General features: G+C 52.1%; 1 protein-coding gene across 1 annotated transcript in view; it reads right to left on the reverse strand.

Moving 5' to 3' along the window:
* Positions 1–14,657, reverse strand: part of ITPR3 (inositol 1,4,5-trisphosphate receptor type 3) — a 68,662-nt gene extending 54,005 nt beyond the window's left edge. Inside the window, exon 1 of the mRNA XM_053601564.1 lies at positions 14,527–14,657. Coding sequence (XP_053457539.1) covers positions 14,527–14,615 — 89 coding nt within the window. The 5' untranslated portion in view covers positions 14,616–14,657. The remainder of the gene's footprint in view (positions 1–14,526) is intronic.
* Between the last annotated feature and the right edge of the window lie 4,191 nt (positions 14,658–18,848).

Genomic DNA, 18,848 nt, shown 5'->3' on the forward strand with positions numbered 1-18,848 from the left:
AACAGGAGGAGAGAGGGCCTCAATCTCTATTTCACCAGCATTGCTCAGTGCTGGCCCTCTCTCCTTCTCCATCTACACTCCTGACCTTGGTCATCGTTAACCACACCCAAGGGCTCAAAAACACCACTAACACATCCACTGAGAACTCCCACGTTCACTTTCCCCAGTCCTCTTCACCCAAACTCCAGGCTCAGAGGCCTAATTGCCTACTCTCCGCTTGGATGTCTACAGGCATCTCAAACAGCAGGTGCGAACTGGGCTCCTGGGCTCCACTAGAATGTGTCCCTCTTGGAGCCCTCCTCCTCTCAGTGACGGCAACTCCACCCTTCCAGTGGCATGGGCCAAAACCCAAAAAACTGATCCTCAGCTCCTCCCTTGAGCTCATGCTTGATACCTCATGCCAAACCCTAACCTGTTAGGAGATACTGTGGGCTCTTCTAAACAGATGCAAATCTGACATCTTCTCTGTCATCTCACTTCCACCACACCCTGGCCCCTACTAGTTCTCACCCAGACTTCAGTAACTGCCTCCTCATTGGTCTCTCAGGGTCCCCCTCACCCCTACAGCCTGTTCCCCACAGAGGGATCCCTTTATGTTTTTATTTTATTTCTTTGAGACAGAGTCTTACTCTGTCACCCTAGTTAGAGTGCTGTGTCATCATCATAACTCACAGCAACCTCAAATTCTTGGGTTCAAGCAATCCTCTTGCCTCAGCCTCCCAGGTAGCTGGGACTACAAGTGCTCACCACAACGCCCAGCTTGTTTTTCCATTTTTAGTAGAGATAGGGTTCTCTCTCTTGCTCAGGCTGGTCTCGAACTCCTGAGCTCAAATAATCCACCTGCCTCGGCCTCCCAGAGTGCTAGGATTATAGGCATGAGGGATCCCTTTTTTCTTTTCCTTTTTTTTTTTTTTTTTTTGGTAGTTTTTAGGTGGGGCTGGGTTTGAACCTGCCACCTCCGGTATATGGGGCTGGCCCCCTACTCCATGAGCCACAGGCGCCGCCCCCAGAGGGATCCTTTTAAAAGGTAAGTCAAGGGCGGCGCCTGTGGCTCAGTGAGTAGGGCGCCGGCCCCATATGCCGAGGGTGGTGGGTTCAAACCCAGCCCCGGCCAAACTGCAACAAAAAAATAGCCGGGCGTTGTGGCAGGCGCCTGTAGTCCCAGCTGCTCGGGAGGCTGAGGCAAGAGAATCGCGTAAGCCCAAGATTTAAGAGGTTGCTGTGAGCCGTGTGACGCCACGGCACTCTACCCGAGGGCAGTACAGTGAGACTCTGTCTCTACAAAAAAAAAAAAAAAAGGTAAGTCAAATCAGGCCAGCCCTCTGCTTAGAACCCTCCATAACCACTTGTCTCAGAGTAAAACCAAAAACCTCACATGGCCTGAAAGGCCGTCGTAATCCCCACCCCTAACGACTCTGATGCCACCTCCTCCCTGCCCCCACCCCTTGCCCACTCTGCTCCAGCCCCCCAGGTGACTGGGTACTGGCTCCTCCACCTGGAGCCCTCTACCTCCAGGTCTCTACTCAAGTGACCTATTCCCATGGAGATCTTCCCATTATTTTTAAAATTGTCCCACAGACCTTATGCCCCTCCCAAACTGTTCTCCACAGCACTTATACCACCTGGCCAGCTACATATTTTACCCATTTTGTTTACTATCCCTCCTCCCCACACCAGGGGATGTAAGTTCCACCAAGACAGGTATGTCTGTTTTGCTCCCTACTGTATCACAGCACCAGACCACTGCCTAGTGAAGAGTAGGCTCATAGGAAATACATATTGAGTGAATTAATTTATTTTACTAGTGTGGAGTAAAGTACATGAAAAGCAAAAGATAAGGACCCTGACCTAAGAAGTTTCAAATCTCATTGGGAAGACGAGGCACATGCTCAGAAGCATAATAATATAAAGAATATGCATCAGTGCCAACTGGTGGTACCAGCCGTGGGCTGCAGGTTTTATACGAATTCAGAGAAGGGAGAGGTCAGGGCTTGGCCAATCAGAGAAGGTGTGAAAGAAGCAGCGGGAGCTGCTCAGTCTTGAATAATTCATAGTATTTCCTGCAAGACATTAGTGAATCAGATTAGCTGGCTGTCTCTTAGCTAAGCCCTGAGGGGAGGGGACACAAGATGAATGAATTTTGATGGGGGGGGCCACTGGCCACGCCTGAGACCTGGCACTGCCAGGGGTGCTGGAGCCACAGGGTAGCAGGGAAGTTGTGCAGCTGAAGAGAAGATGGGAGTAGCTGCCACAGCCCCCATCTTGGCCAGCACACAAGGCCTGTGTCAGAGGAAAGAGGAAGAAGCCAGAGTCCCCTTCCTCAGAGATTCTGTCTGAGGGGAAAAAACCCATCCTCATCCCAGACCCCACACCACATCTCCCCTGGAACTTCCTTGTCTGGGTCACACATGCAAGTAAGACATGAGAGTTCAATTGCCAAAGTGCTTTTCCTAGTCACTCTGGCACAAACCGGCCTAGTCATTATGTGGATGTCCATCTGTCCCCACCCACGCTTGCCCTCCCCAGGCCCAGTGGCCTACAAAGCAGAAGTGCAAACTGAAGCCACTCAGAGAAGGGGAAGGGCGGGTCGGGGGGAGCACAGCCTCCAGGAGAATTTCAAACAAAGTTGGGAAGGAAAACATCCCAGATCTGCAGCTGGGAGGGGCCAGGAACAGTCGCCTGAGGGGCCCCAGCAGAGAAGTGAGCTGTATCAGAAGTGAGCCATATCGGAGGGTTAGAACAGCAAGTCCGGGCTGCGGGAGCACCAAGGTCAGCCAGCAGTGACAGGCAGGAGATGGGACCTTTGGAGAGTCCTCCTGGGTCGGAGACCAGCAGAACAGGCATTGCTAGGAAGGCTGGGCTCCATTCTGTACCCTACTCCAAGGCCTGACGCATTAACCTTCCTTTTTTTATGCCCCCCATCTGGTGTGTGCAGGCAAAGGCGGCCTTGGACAGGATGTTTTGCAGAGTCCCAACATGCTCCCAAGTGCCCCTCAAAAGCCTTCCCTCCATTCCTTTGTACATACTCATTAGGACCGAGGAATCCGAAGAAGATGCTATCTAGCGGGAGAGGGAGTCAGGTAAGCATTTACAGATAAGCAGAAAGCCCTCAGCAAATGGGCCGGGAGGAGACCCTGGGCGGGACGCCCCGTAAGTTTTAATGGAGGAGGAGCCTCAGAGGGCGAGGCCGAGCTCCCAGCCGCCTCGTAGTCGGAGGGGTTCTGAGACCCCGCGGGCTGGGTCTGAAGGACGCCGGCGTCCCATCTGCTCGCCCCGGCCCGCCCCCAGAGTCCCAAGGCTCAGACAGCAAGCTCCTGCCGCCCGCCCCCGCGGCGAAGCGAAACTCGCTGCTCCACGTGCAGCAGTCGCCTCAGCCAAGCCGCCACCGCAGCCGAAGGAAAAGCGAGGCCAGCCCCGGCCTGCCTCAATTGCCAGCCTCTGCCAGGACGCCCAGCCTCGGCTGGGCGCGCCCGGGGTGGGGCGGGAGACGTGCCGCCTGCGCCCCCGCCCGCGCTTTCCTCCTCTCACGGGCTTGGGGGACCCTCCCCACCTAGTGCCATCAGCATCCCAGGTCTGAGCTCCTCACAATTCTTCCTTGTGGTGGGCATCTGTGTTTATTAAACTAGCGGAGCCACAGGTGCCAGGCTCTGGGTGCGCACCTGATGCTGTAACCAGAACCGAGCTCTCCAGGGGAAAGTGACGCCTTGCTTGGCACACTCCGACTCCCACGTGCTTCTGAAGGCCACGATCCCAGAAAGGGCCTACCCCCGTCCCCCCAGCCAGTCCACTGACCTCACCATCCCACCCGCACACGATGAAGCCCCACCAACTCCTGCCATCCTTCATGTTGCCCTCAGGCCCCTACAGAGTTCCCTGCCCATTCCCAGCACTGGTATCGCCCCCATCCTAAGGCTAATAGCACCCCAGCAAAGATCACATTAGAAAAACCTCCCTCCAATGTGCAAACTCTTTATGGCTTATAAATCGTTTTTATATCCAATACCTTTTTCACTCTTACCACAGTCTAGCATGAGGCCTGCAAGGTGGAAAGGAACCCTTTGAGTCATGCAGTGGTCAGATGAGGTCACAAACACAACCTATGTCTCCATCTATTCAATAAGACCTTACCTTGAGCCTACTACATGCTGGGGGTAGTCCTCACCCTCCTGTATCTCATGCCTACCACCCTGAGTCCCCTGAGGACAGGAGCCAGACCTGTACCTGTGCATCACACCTATCCCCTCCCCTCAATCCAGGGCCAGCCCAGCAGAGGCAAGGGATCAGAGGCTGTCCTGCTGTGAGCCTTCCATCCACTGGGAGGCACAAGACCAGTATGAACAGCAGAGAGGCAGGGAGGATGGGGCTAAGAACAAAGGGTCCTGGACACTCCAGAGAGGAGCTGATTGCCAGTTTGCCTCAGATGGGTACAGGGGAGGGTGCTGTCTGTGAAATGTCCAGGGGGTTGACATCCCAAGACTTTGGTCTGAGGGTGGAAAAGGAGACAGCTGTCCTCCAGGACCTGGGTGGCCTCATTCAGCCCAAGGTGGACTTTGAAATCCAGGTGGAAGCCATGAGAAAGGCAGCAGGGCGGGTCAGGGCTGTCTGGAAAGATTAGATAAGGAGGAGGAAGAAAGGAGCTAGACAGAAATGGGGTAGGTGATTATCCAGGTGCCTGAATCAAAACCCACACCTACTAGCTTGGTCACCCTCAGAGCAGCCATGGAGAGGGCACCACAGATTGGGGAAATCCCCTGGGGACCCTGAACAACCCAGTCAATCTCTCATTCAGCTGTGGAAACTGGGGTATAGAGGGCAAACTAACCAATTTAGGTCACAAAAATTAATGGAATAGCCAGTTCCAGACCCCAGATCTCCTGACTTCCAGCCCTTGGCAGCACTGGGCACCACTTAACAGATCCAGGCCTGCCTCTAGGAGGCCACTCCCAATAGAACACTGGATGGGCTGAGGGTGGATGAGGATGCTAGTGGACCCCCTTCTCCAGAAATGCAAAGTCAGATTCACTAGGTGGGAGTGGAGGAGGGTTGGGAAGAGGAACCCAGATTCACTGGCTGGGGTCCCTGGCTCACTGGAGAAAAGAAATTAATGTCCACTTCCTTGTAAAAGCATCCATTTCCTTTACTTCTACAATATCTTTACCAAGGATCCACCCAGTGCCACCAGAAGGGCCAGGCAATATAGGGAATATATGGAATTTTAAAATGAGCACCGCTAAAGCCTTCAGAGTTTAAAGTCTAGAAAGAACAGTAAGCTGCAGACTCTGAGAACCCCAAAAGTCTCTCCAGGAGAAGAGGAGATAGCAACAACAACTAAAGTTGGCCCAAGAGAAATAAAGGTCCCAGTTAGTATGCCAGCTTTCAGAGAACCTGCCTCTGCAGCAGCCCTGAGTTTCTAGCTGTCAGGATTGGGTGGGCTCCTGCAAGTCCTGGGAGCTCTCTCCAGCAAGGCTGGGTTCTTGGGAAGACATATCTGTAAGGCCAAAGACAGGGAGCGGGAGACTGAGAGGGAAAGCTAAAAAGAGATGCAACTGGGGCCACCCAGCCTTCCCAGGCCTCTCCATCTCCCCATAATCTGAATTGGACTCTCAGGCTATCCCACCAGACAGTCAGCAGGGCAGACCCTCAGGCCAGACCAGCTCAGCTCCAAACAAAAGCAGCCCTGACAAATCAATCTAGAGAGTGAGGCAGCACAGGAATCAATGTCATGGTGGGAAAAAAAGAAGTAGGGGCAGGGCACTGTTTGAGATTAAAGGAGTTTTTTTACTTTGGAGACAGAGTGTCACTCTATTGCCCTGGGTAGAGGGCCAAAGTATCATCATAGCTCATATAGCAGCTTCAAACTCTGAGGCTTGAGCAATCCTCTTGCCTCAGCCTTCTGAGTAGCTGGGGACTATAGGCATGCACCACTAGGCCCAGTTAGTTCTTTCTATTTTCGTGTGTGTGTGTGTTTTGGCCGGGGATGGGTTTGAACCCATCACCTCCGGCATATGGGACCGGCGCCCTACTCCTTGAGCCACAGGCGCCACCCTAGTTCTTTCTATTTTCAGTAGAGACATGTCTCACTCTTGCTCAGGTCGGTCTCAAACTCTTGAACTCACGCAATCCATCTACCTCAGCCTCCCAGAGTGCTAGGAATACAAGCATGAGCCACTAAGCTCAGCTAGATAAAGGAGTCTAAAGAAGCATAAGAACCAAATGTAAAGTGTAGACCTCACAGCATCCTGATTTAAAGAAACAAATGCGGTGACGCCTGTAGCTCAGTGGGTAGGGCGCCAGCCATATACATCGAGGCTGGCAGGTTCATGGGTGGTGCCTGTGGCTCAAGGCGTAGGGCGCCGGTCCCATATGCCGGAGGTGGTGGGTTCAAACCCAGCCCCGGCCAAAAATCACAAAAAAAAAAAAAGAGGCTGGCAGGTTCAAACCCAGCCCAGGCCTGCTAAACAACGACACCTGCAACAACAACAACAAAAAAAAAAAAAAAAAAATAGCCCAGGCAAGAGAATTGCTTAAGCCCAAAAGTTTGAGGTTGCTGTGAACTGTGACGCCACAGCTAGCCAGGGTGACAGCTTGAGACTCTGTCTCAAATAAAATAAAGAGGGCAGCACTTGTGGCTCAGTGGGTAGGGCACCGGCCCCAGCCAAACTATAACAAAATATAGCCGGGCGTTGTGGTGGACGCCTGTAGTCCCAGCTACTCGGAAGGCTGAAGCAAGAGAATCGCTTAAGCCCAGGAGTTGGAGGTTGCTATGAGCTATGACGCCACAGCACTTTACTGGGAGCGAGAAAGTGAGACTCTGTCTCTAAAATTAATTAATTAAAGAAACAGTCAAAAACAGACTGAGGACAATGGGCATATCTGACTATGCATTGGGCATTGGATGCTATTAAGGAATTATTAATTGATGTGACCACAGCACTGCAGTTACACAGGAGCATATCCTTATTACTCAGGGACATATAAGGAAGTATTTAGAGGTGAGAAGATGCAATGTATGTAATTTGCCATAAAATACTTCAGCAAAAAATAGATGTAGAACTATAACCAAATGGTGTTCTAAATGGTTCTACTTTCCCTGAATTATATTTATGCATCAGGCTGATGAAAGGTGTCAAAGTGATATAGCTCAGATGTCAGTCCAGAGTCTCCCACTATAAATGATCTGTAAAGTCCATCCATTGCCATCATCATCATCTGTGAGACAGACTTAATTCTCCTTCCTATGACCTATATCACCCTTGCCATCAGTTTCTAAACTCAGATACTGGAGATGGCTCTCTTGCAGGCTGGAGGGAGGAGTGACTGGCTGCCTGAGTGAGAAATGGAGGAAGGGATTTGTTAACCAAATCTGCCCAGGTGTCAGCCTCAAGCACCTGCAGCTGCCCCTGGGCTGAGATTTGTGTTTGCTGCCCCTTCTGGCTCCACCCAACTGCCAGCCAAAAAAACACACCACTGTGATCATTTTCTGTCTCACAGAAGCCCCTGCAATGAGTCCTTCCTGCCTGTCTCCCCAAGTGGAAATCCATCTGTAATGCAGCCCCACCCAGTTCCAACCCCAGCCCACACTCTGGCTCACTGTGTCATGAATGCCCAGCCTCATTTCTGCCCCCACCATCTCACTCCCTGATCTGAAACACCCTGCAAACTACTCTCAGAGAACCCCAGACTCTCTAAGCCAGGGGTGCTGACTTCATGGACTTGTGACTGACTGCAGGTACAAACACTGGGTACCACTTGCACTGTACCCCTGGTGTGACCAGCCTGACATACCCAGTGGACTCAGAGCTCACATTCAGCGGCTATGATGAACTGTCGAGTTCTGGATTCTGTGTCCTCCCTTCCCCTAAGGTTTCCTTCCCTCCTTTCACAGAGTCCCCACTCCTAAGGAGAGGGTCCCCCAGCTCCACCTGGGGTGAAATCTAGAGAGCAAAGCTAGAGGTGGACATGCAGGAATGTCAGACTTGTGTGCAGAGAAAATCAGAACCTCCCCCTAAACTGAGAGCAGAGAAAACCAGAACCTCCCCCTAAGCTGAGAGCAGAAAGCCAGTGTGGCCCCACCCTAAAATTCAGCAAGTCTCCCCACCCCCAACCCCAGCCACCGCCCCACTGGACCAAGCCAGGGAGGGGACACAGGGCAGGAATGTAGGGCAGGGCACAGTGTGAGCTAGTGGCTATGAACAGCAGGATTTTTTCAGGCCAAGGAGCAGGAAGCAGCCTGAGACCCTGGAGTCCACGCAGACACTCAAGGCTCTATCCTCAGCCACACTACCCCTCTGTATCACCCCCACCCATCACATCTTTGGGCTGCCTGGGACCTGCCCAACCTTGAGGGCAGAGGCTGTCTTACTCCCCAGTCCCCAGCCAATACTCACAGACACACGTGACAGGGGTCAGTCCCTCTGTGGCACAGAGTTCTATTTCTACCCCACCTCCACCACCAAAGAAATACACAAAGTTAGAGAGAGCTTATGAGATAAAAGATGTACATTCTCTTTGATCTCCATTTCTGAGAATTTACCCTGAGAGGATAACTGGACAAGTATTCAGGCATGTGTGGACTAGGATGTTCAGGGCAAGTTGTTTGTAACAGGAAAAATATAGAAGCAGCCTGAATGCTGAATACTAGACTTAATGCTTATTTAATGCTTAAACAAATTAAGGTACATTGTATTATGGGATGCTATGCAGCCATAACAATGGTGTGTTGGCATGAGAAAATACAGCTTACTGTATCTGAGAAAAGACAGGATACAAAGCCATATGTGCAGTTTGATATCATTTGTAAATGTTCATTTGTGCATATAAAAGGCTAGAAGGTCAATACAGAATGTTAATATAAGTTGCAGGGGTAGTCCAGATGATTTTTTTATCTGAATTTTCACATTTGTCATAAAAAAAAATATATATATTTTTTTTTTTTCAAAAAATGAGCTGCATGGCTTAGAGCCCATAGCTCAGTGAATAGGGTGCCAGCCACATACAGCAAGGCTGGCGGGTTTGAGCCAATGACAATTCCAACCAAAAAATAGCCGGGTGTTGTGCTAGGTGCCTGTAGTCCCAGCTACTCAGGAGGTGGAAGCAAGAGAATAATAGCTTAAGCCCAAGAGTTTGAGGTTGCTATGAGCTGTGATGCCACAGCACTCTACCAAGGGCAACACAGTGAGACTCTGTCTCCAAAAAAAAAAAAAAGCTGCATGGATCACACTAGCTGAGGTCAAGACCCTGCCTTGGGGTACAGAACAGAAGTCTAACATCTCATTCCAATGAAATCACAATTAAATGAAAGCCAAGGCAGGTCTGAAATCTACCCAGGGAATGTGGTCAGCAGGGGAGGAGCAGTCCCCCTCCTGGAATTACATGTGTCTTGGAGACCTAAGGCTCAAAAGGCCCTTACAGATTGTCTCTGCCAGCTCCCCACTGCATGAAATGAAACAAGCTAGAATTCTTTTTTTTTTCTGTCTCACTTTGTCACCCTCAGTAGAGCGCCGTAGTGTCACAGCTCACAGCAACCTCAAACTCCTGAGCTTAGGCGATTCTCTTGCCTCAGCCTTCCAAGTAGCTGGGACTACAGGCGCCCACCACAATGCCCGGCTATTTTTTTTGTTGTTGCAGTTTGGCCAGGGCCTGGTTTGACCCCACCACCCTCCGTATATGGGGCCAGCACCCTACTCACTGAACCACAGGCACCGCTCTAGAATTCTGCCTTGATTACTACTGATTGCCCAGCACCCAAAACAGGGCCTGGCTCATAGTAAGCACGTTAGTGTTTATTGAACAATTTAACAAAGTCTGATGAGGGCAGAGAAAGGCTCTCTGAGACGAGGGGCAGGCAGGCTTCCCCATAGCCCATCAGCCTGGGTGGGCCCTCAGGTCAGCAATGCAAACCCAGGTACACATTAAAATCACCTAACCAGCTCCAAAAAACTCCAACACCCAGACCCTACCCCTAAAGGGATTGATACAGTTAGTCTGGCAAGGGACTTGGGAGCTGAGATTTCTTTTAAAGATCCCCAGGAGGTGGTTAGGTACAGCCAGAACACTTCAGAGATATGTAGGCTACCAGAAACACACTCTGAGAAAGGAAAGCCTTGTCAAAAACACCCTGCCAAGTTAGTGATAAGGCAGACACCTTTCCTGAGAGCCATGCCCCTAAGGCTCCCAACCGCAGGACCCTGACCCTGGGAACTTGGGACTTCCTCTACATTTACCCCCACATTTCTTGTGCCTTCTAGAGAAGGTGAACAGAGACCTCCATGGGGAAAAGGCAAGGGTCACTTCTGACCCTACTCACTGTGGTCACCTAGCCCTAGCTGATCTTGATCCAGAGGTCCTAAGAGCCCCCCAAATGGTGTTCTACAGCCCAGCATGGGTAGGCACAGGCATTTGATAAATATTAGCTCAACTTCAAGACCCAGTTCACCTGCACTACCCTAGCTTAACCCCTGTGGGTCTGCCTCTCTGGGCACTCAAAAGAGATCTTCAAGGAACTAGACATGAGATCTTGAATGGTTCACATGTGTTCTTAGCTAGTTCTTCCTAGCTGCTGGCCTGAAGCCACATTAAATCCTCTACCTTTTGCTGGCCCTGATCAGCCTCTTCAACTCAGGCTTCTGCTCTTCCCACCTTGGGTGAGAGGCAAAGCAGTGGCACTGGGCAGGCTTTCCTGCCAAGAACAGGCACGGACCTGCTTTCCCTATCTGGCGAACAGACCCCTCCCGGCCTTCCAACCCAGAGTTAATGTACAATCTCCACCAGGAGCTCTAATTATCCAGGAGACTCTAATTGGCCTCCTCCACTTTGCCATGAAGAGCTCTGACTCTTCTTATGACTGCCTCAGCCTCCCTCCTCAACCAATGCCCCCCGTCTATCTCCCCAACTGACCTGGCCCTTCTGCCCACCAAGGCCACCCCTGTCTTTTACAAATTCATTTCACCCAGTCCTTACTGGCACCTCCTGGCCACTGGGCATTAGGCACTGGACTAACACAGGTACTCATCAAATCAGCCTCCAGAGTTCACAGACATAGGTGTCAACAGACTCAGGAAAGGCAGAGGGGACTCTGAGTTGAGAATGGAGGCAAAATGACTCTAGGGAGGGGAAAGCAGAGAGAGAATCACTTGCACCAATGCTCTTCACACCTTAGACTCTGGGAGTATAATTAAAATGCAGATTCTGATTCAATAGAATGGGGCATGGAGTCTGAGATTCTGCATTTCTTTTTTTTTTTTTTGTAGAGACAGAGTCTCACTGTACTGCCCTCTGGTAGAGTGCTGTGGCGTCACACGGCTCACAGCAACCTCTAACTCTTGGGCTTACGCGATTCTCTTGCCTCAGCCTCCAGAGCAGCTGGGACTACAGGCGCCCGCCACAATGCCCGGCTATTTTTTTGTTGCAGTTTGACCGGGGCTGGGTTTGAACCCACCACCCTCAGCATATGGGGCCGGCGCCCTACTCACTGAGCCACAGGCGCCGCCCGAGATTCTGCATTTCTAACAAGCTTGTAGGTGATGCTGAAACTGCTGGACTGAGGACTATACTTTGAGTATCAATAACCCACATCATTTACGAATCCTTCTTTCCTTGACTCTAAGTTCCATGAAGGTGAGAAGCACAGCTAGCTCCCTTATTTGCCACCCCAGCACCCAGTACAGTGTCTGTGGATGTGTTGAATATATGAATGGTGCAATTATTAGTTAATCCTGATAAAGTGCCCAGCATTATGTGGGCCTGCAGGGAAACTTCCAACAACCTGATTAATACCAGAGAGCAACAACCTGATTAATACCAGAGAGTAGTCTGTACAAAGCATTCTGAAAGCATAGAGGACAAAGGGTTAATTATGCCCTGCAGGGCTAGAGGAAAGTGTATCTCTCAAAAGAGGCCACTTAGCACTAGGGCTTAAGAGGATTGGACATTTACCCAGACAGAGACTGACTAGGAAGCAGGAGCAAAGGTAAAAAGACTGACCACATGGGATAGGCCGCAGGTACACAGAGTAGTGTGGTGCAGCTGCAGCTGCAGGTAGGTGTATGCAGAAGGCATGAGAAAAGCCTAGAAAATTAAGGTGGAAGCCTATACATGTTGGGCGTTGAGGGTGGGTAGAAAGTCAGAAGGTGTGGAGGTATTTGCCTATGGAAGGTACACCCTGGGATAGAAGGGCTCTCAAAGCCACCAGGACCTGCCCCAAGATCAAGATGGACTGGATCAAGAAGTTCCTGGAGCAGGAAGGGCCAAGGTGAAAGTTATGTTAGGGGGCAGCAGATGGAATCCCTTATGAGGGAATGAGGCCTATCGGAGGGCAGGGGAAGAAAGAATAAAATGTCTTCCCTGGTTGTGTTCAATCTCACAGGTGCTTAAAAACCACACACTGGACGGTGCCCGTGGCTCAGTGAGTAGGGCACCAGCCCCATTTACCGAGTGTGGTGGGTTCAAACCTGGCCCCGGCCAAACTTCAACAAAAAAATAGCCGGGTGTTGTGGCAGGTGCCTATAGTCCCAGCTACTTGGGAGGCTGAGGCAAGAGAATCACCTAAGCCCAGGAGTTGGAGGTTGCTGTGAGCTGTAACACCATAGCACTCTAATGAGGGCGATGAAGTGAGACTCTGTCTCAAAAAAAAAAAAAAAAATGTAGTCCCAGCTACTTGGGAGTCTGAGGCAAGAGAATCGCCTAAGCCCAGGGGATGGAGGTTGCTGTGAGCTGTGTGACACCACAGCACTCTACCAAGGGTGATAAAGTGAGACTCTGTCTCTACAAAAAAAAAAAAAAAAAAAGACTCACTATGTGTTCAGCCTTGAGATAGGCACTAAGCAACAGAGAGAGATGGTTCCCAAAAGTCCTCAGTGCTGTTCACACCCTAGGAAGGAATTTCCACAGTTGGTCTCCATGTCCCTAATGGCCTCTTCACTCTCCCCTTTGTCCCTGAGCATCATTAGAAGTGTTTACTATGGGGTGGCGCCTGTGGCTCAAAGGAGTAGGGCAGCACCGGCCCCATAAGCCAGAGGTGGTGGGTTCAAGCCTAGCCCTGGCCAAAAACTGAAAAAAAAAAAAGAAGAAGAGTTTACGATGTACCTGCCATGTGCATGCCCTGGTCTCAGAGCAGCCAGGGGCGGGTCATTGCTCTCTGGAGGAAGCCTGCACAGATGCTAGCCCAGATGTGGATCCACCCCCGTCCTCTGGGGAACTGGGCAGAAGTCAGATCGGGTGGGAGTGGACAGACCAGTGGTCAGGGATTCCACGTCTGAATGGGGAAGGGAACAGGAGAGGCCTAGAGGGTGCTGTGACAAGGCAAGCAGAGCTGGCTGGAATTCCCAGTGGGAACTCCCTGCTGGCAGTGCTAACCCTTTAAACTCACAATCCATTCCTATCCAGCAAGACTAAAGCTTAACTGCCAACACCCCTGTAAGAGACCAAGGGATCCAAGTGACTCCCACCTCCCAGGCTTGGGGTGAGCCAAACGCTGTCCAGAGCCAGCCCTGGATTGAGGATGCCAGAGCTGTCCTCCAAAGGAGCCAGAGAGAAGGACCACAGAGCTGGCTGGCAGCCAGCTGAGTGGGGTGGGCAGAGGAGGGTGGATTTACCCTAGAGCACCATTGTGTGTGGTTGGGAGGATGAGACAATGTAACACAGGCAGGGAGACTCAAAAGAAGAAAAAGTCTGGCCCTACCCCGGGGTCTGACTGGAAAGGTAGAGCCCATTCTACTCCCCCATTTGCAGGACTCACCCAACTGCTTCTCTGAAGATAAAGCCATTATCTCTGCCTAATTTCTCTCCCGCCCATCCCAGCTACAGATCCGGCCCTCTCTAGAGACATGAATTGATTCCCTGTTTATCCAGCCCAGACCCTGGGGGGTGAAGGCCAGAATTGATTAATGTTTGTAAAGTGCTGGCAATCACCTGGGACCAGGGACCCAGGGGCGCCAGATAACCCGCGCAGGAAATTGACTGGGAGAGTGAGGACAAGAGGGGCAGCTGGCCAGAATCTGGGACGCCTAGAAGGAGAAAATTCAGAAGACACTCCTACTGAAGGGCGGCGGTACCAGGAGAGAGCTGTGAGAAGAGACGACCCCCTTAAAGGCACTACAAGATCCTTAACAGAGGATTCCAGGCCCCAAGCTGAACCTACAACCCTCACACGTCCGCCCCACCCCGAGAGCCGAGCATGTCTAAGCCCGGATGCTCCTCCCCAACTCAGGGTCCAGCCACCCACACCGCCCCCAGGACCACCTGCAGAGGAAGTCTCGCCCCCTGAGTCCCCTCTGAGGTAAGGCGGGAGGGTGGAGGCTTCACTGAGGGGGGCGCCTCCTGCCAGCTCCGGCCGGGCCGAGCGCCTGACTCCTACCTGAGCAAACACTTCACTTCCTTTCTCTAAAAGGAGGCTAGCCATTCTCCAGCTCCTTGAGGCTGGGAACGTCCAGGTCCTCAGGGGGCGGCGTGGCAGAACGCATGCAGCTGGCAGCAGGACCCAAGCGCCCCCTCCCCGCCCTCGCCCTTCCTCCCGGTCGTTTCACTCACCCCAAAGTGCTGATGAACCCATTGACAGAGCCCTCGGCGTACAGGGAGACGATGTCCCCGATGTGGAGAAAGCTGGACATTTCGCTCATGGCTGCGTCCCTTCGGAGCCCAAGGTGGCAGGGGCGCCCAGGGGCGCGTGGGCAGACTCAGTGCGGAGGACAGAGACGTCCGCGGGCAGAGGGGCGCGCCCCGGCCTCGGAGATTGGGGGTCCGTGCGGCCGGGGCGGGCTGGCGGCCACAGAGCAGAAGGCAAGGCGGCGCGGCGCGGCGCGGGGTCCGAGTGAGGAGCTGCCCACGTCTTGGCGCGCCCGCCGCCCGCCAGCCCGGCCCGGCCCGCGCGTACCTGCAGCGTAGAAGGAGCAGGAAGTCTGGGGCCGCCACACACATGCAAATTCCGCTCGGGAGGCGGGGACGCCACACCCCGACCCCCCCACCCCGCACCCCGCCGGGGCCCGCCCGCCGGCACCCATGTGCACCGACCCGCCTCCCGGCGCCCAGCACCCTCGCACGTCCGGGGTCCGGACGACCAGGGCGCTGCCAGCTCGCCTGACTCCCGGAGACGCCCTGGGTCCAGGCAGTCCCGCGGCTCCCGCAAGCTCTTGGAACTGCCATCCCTGGGAGGCCCAGCCGTAGCCGGGGGCTCTCTGCCCTCGGGGTTCCTCAGATTATCCACTTCCTGGCCCTCCGGTCGCTGAAAACCAGCGCGGGCCCATCCGGAGGGGGAGTCCAGTGCCCCTGCAGGCGCTACGGTGAGCCACGCTCAGAGAACGCGCCCCAGGGTGCCCTTGTCGCAGCAGCCCTGCGTCTCCGCGCCCAGCTGAGAGCCGTCTGACGCCTAAAGGCGCGCTCATCCCTTTGCAGTACAAGTTGGAATTCATTTTGCTCAATGTGAAAAGCATTTTCATTGCACAAGAGAAAGTGCTAGGGTTTGGAGGGGAAATGAAGCAATCGGGTGGGTTTTGTTTTTTTCTCTCCGCATTCCTGTGTACAAAGAGATCCAACTTCCGAATCAGTTCAGGCGCTCCCTCTCCAGGAGCTGGCTGCAAAACTAGGCTCCTTCTTTCCTTAAAAAAAAAAAAAAAAGAAAGAAAAAGTGAGGGAGATAAAGTTACCTAAGCTAGTTAATAGGGCACTCAAAAGCCAACAATGACAATGACAAGTAAGTCTGGGTGCTAGCCCTCCGCCAGTGACCCCGCTTCGCCACAGCCGGCGTGCTCTGGCACCCGAAGTCCTGCCCTCAGACTCATGTCCCAGGCTAGCTTACTTTCTGTTCTGTTCTGTTCTGTATGTACCCGGGTGCTTGGGTGTTTGCTTTCTAGTCCGTTTATTTGAATTGGGGTAGGGTACCCGCTGTCACCCCCATTCTATTACATTTGCTCCCTTCCAACCCCCGACCCTCTACTTCCTGAGGGGGGGGCGCGTTTGTCCCTGGGAGAAAGGGAGGAGGGGACTCAGTGACTGAAGCAGGAAGGGGAGACGGGGGGGGGGGGGTGGGGGGGGGTGGAGATAGTTAAGAGCAAAAAGACAGCTGGTGACCCGGGCAGGAGAAGAGGGAGCCCTTGGCTGTGTGTGGTTTTACAATACCCCCAAGAACCTGGGAGGGGAGGACAACTCTGGGATCGCTGAGTTCAGTATTCTACAGTTTTTTCACCCACTGTAAAAAATAGGTTCCACATCAGCCTAGTCCACACCTTCATCTATACAGGGTGCAAGCGAAACAATAGTTTCACAAAACAATACTTACCCTTATGACCGGTGATACATTCTGATATTTTCTATTCTATTTCAGTCTGTGTTGTTATTGTTTTAAACTGGTTATAACCCACTAAATTACTTTTAAAATGTACCAAATGGGTTGCAAACTGCAGTTTGAAAAACTTCATCCAAGGGCTGGGAATGTCTCAGACCTATAATCCTAGCACTCTGTAAGGCTGAGGTGGAAGGATAGCTAGAGCTCAGGAGATGGGAAGATAGTTTGAGACCAGGCTGACCTCGTCTCTGCTAAAAATAGAAAAATTAGCGGACAGTTTTGGCAGGCACCTATAGTTGGAGTTACTTGGGAGGCTGAAGCAGGAGGATTGCTTGAGCCCAGGAGTTTGAGGTTGCCATAGCCTGGGTGACAGAGTGAGACTCTCTCTCAAAAAAAAAAAACAGGGCTGAGGCTCAAGGCCTGTGGCTAAAGCAGCTAAGGCGCTAGCCACATACACCTGAGCTGTTCGAATCCAGCCCTGGCCCGCCAAACAACGACAGCTGCAACCAAAAAATAGCCGGGCGTTGTGGCAGGCGCCTGTGGTCCCAGCTACTTGGGAGGCGGAGGCAGGAGAATCACTTGAGCCCAGGAGTTTGAGGTTACTGTGAGCTGTGATGTCACGGTACCCTACCCAGGGTGACAGCTTGAGGCTTTGTCTCAAAATAATTAAAAAAATAAAAAAACAGGGTTGGGCTCAGCGCCTGTGGCTCAAGCCGCGGCTAAGTTGCCAGCCATATATCCCTGAGCTGGCCAGTTTGATTCAAATCCAGCCCAGGCGCCAAACAACAATTTAACAGCTGCAACCAAAAAATAGCCGGGCCTTGTGGCAAGTGTCTGTAGTCCCAGCTATTTGGGAGGCGGAGGCAGGAGAATCGCTTGAGCCCAGGAATTGGAGTTGCTGTGAGCTATGATGCTACAGCACTCTACCCAGGGTGACAGCTTAAGGCTCTGTCTCAAAAAAAAAAAAACAGGGTTGGCGTAAATGTGTTTTGGGCACCTGCCACATACACCCAGGCAGGCAGGTTCGAACCAGGCCCCAGCCTGCTAAACAACAACAACAACAAAAAATAGCTGGGTGTTGTAGTAGGTGCCTGTAGTCCCAGCTCCTTGGGAGGCTGAGGCAAGAGAATCGCTTAAGCCCAAGAGTTAGAGGTTGCTGTGAGCTGTGACGGTATGGCACTCTACTGAGGGCAAATGTGAGACTCTGTCTCAAAAAAAAAAAAAAAAAGTCAAACTTCATATAGGCCACTGTGCCTAGAAGAGATGACCAAAGCTCAGAGAAAAAGCACCAAACATCAAGGTCACACAACACATTTATGGTAACTGGAGACAGAAGTTTAGCCCAGCATTCTCTACTGCCCCCTCCACTCGAACCTTGCTAAGGGCCACCACCTCAGAAAGTTTCACTTGCTCCAAGAGTCAGCAAGGAAAAATGTTCATTTCCATAAGTGGTTATTGAAGGCTTACCGTATGTCAAGGCTCTGCTGAGCACCAGGTTCTAATCATGCTGTCAGCTGGGCCCAGTTGCATTTTCTCCTTCTCTAGACACAGCAGATGAAGAGGGATTAGTTGGAAACACCTGCAGGACTTGTGCCTTCCTTTCCCCAGCCACAACAGGGTTCCATCTCCTTCCTCTCCCCAGATCCAAATTGATGGTTCCATAACTCAGCCAGTGTCTCACAACCAGGAAGTGGAGGTAACTCTACTTCAGGCCTATCTGCCCCTAAGCACATGCTCTTGGTTTGCCCACCCCTCCTCCAGCCTGGGAGAGCACTGAGCCTCTCTCTCCTTCAACCAGGAGGACTCAGAGACAGGGAGCATGCCTCCCTCCCTACTTGACTCAAGTGCTAGTATGCTGTTCGCAGCCTCCTGCCACACACTGCTTCTGGGAATTTTCTGGAGCTTGAGGTCTAAGCTGTTTCCACAGAAACCACCCCTGGGCTCCAGTCCCCTATCACCTGCTTCTGCCAAGACAGCTTCACTGTGAGCTCTGAGTTCTGAGTTAGAATTTGTTAAAGACAGGTACAGCTGATTAAAAAAAAAAAAAAGTTAAGAAACAGATGGTACAGCTCCAGTGAGTTTGCTCCCCTGCTTGAAGGCCGGAAACCTTTCTGCACCTCATTGCCTGCAGAGCAGGCTCTCCATGCCCTAGCCCATCACAGAGACGCTCACAGCCTGCCTGCCCGTCCCCTCTTCTCCCCACCCCTATACTCTCTGGAGACACCAAGATGGCTCCTCAAGCAGAAACCCAGGTCTGCAAGTCCCAGACCTGGGTTTAAGTCCTAGCCCTGCCACTTTCCAGCAGCAGTTCTCTCAGCCTCTGTTTCCTCATCTGTTAAATGGGGAGAGTGTCATAGCATCCCCAAGCAGAAGAATGAGTGTCCATTCTCATTTCCCCAGGACCTCATCCACTTGTACTCCTGTGCCTAGGCTCCCATGGCTTCCTCTACAAAATACCCCTTTTCCATTTGCCATGGTGAGAATAAAGTCTCCTTCCCTGAAGTACTGGTCTTTTAAATATTATTAGAAAATACTTTAAGAAACAAAAGATAGGGCCGCCGCTGAGACCAAG

The sequence above is a fragment of the Nycticebus coucang genome, chromosome 9, assembly GCF_027406575.1.
Source record: "Nycticebus coucang isolate mNycCou1 chromosome 9, mNycCou1.pri, whole genome shotgun sequence".
Lineage (NCBI taxonomy): Eukaryota > Metazoa > Chordata > Mammalia > Primates > Lorisidae > Nycticebus > Nycticebus coucang.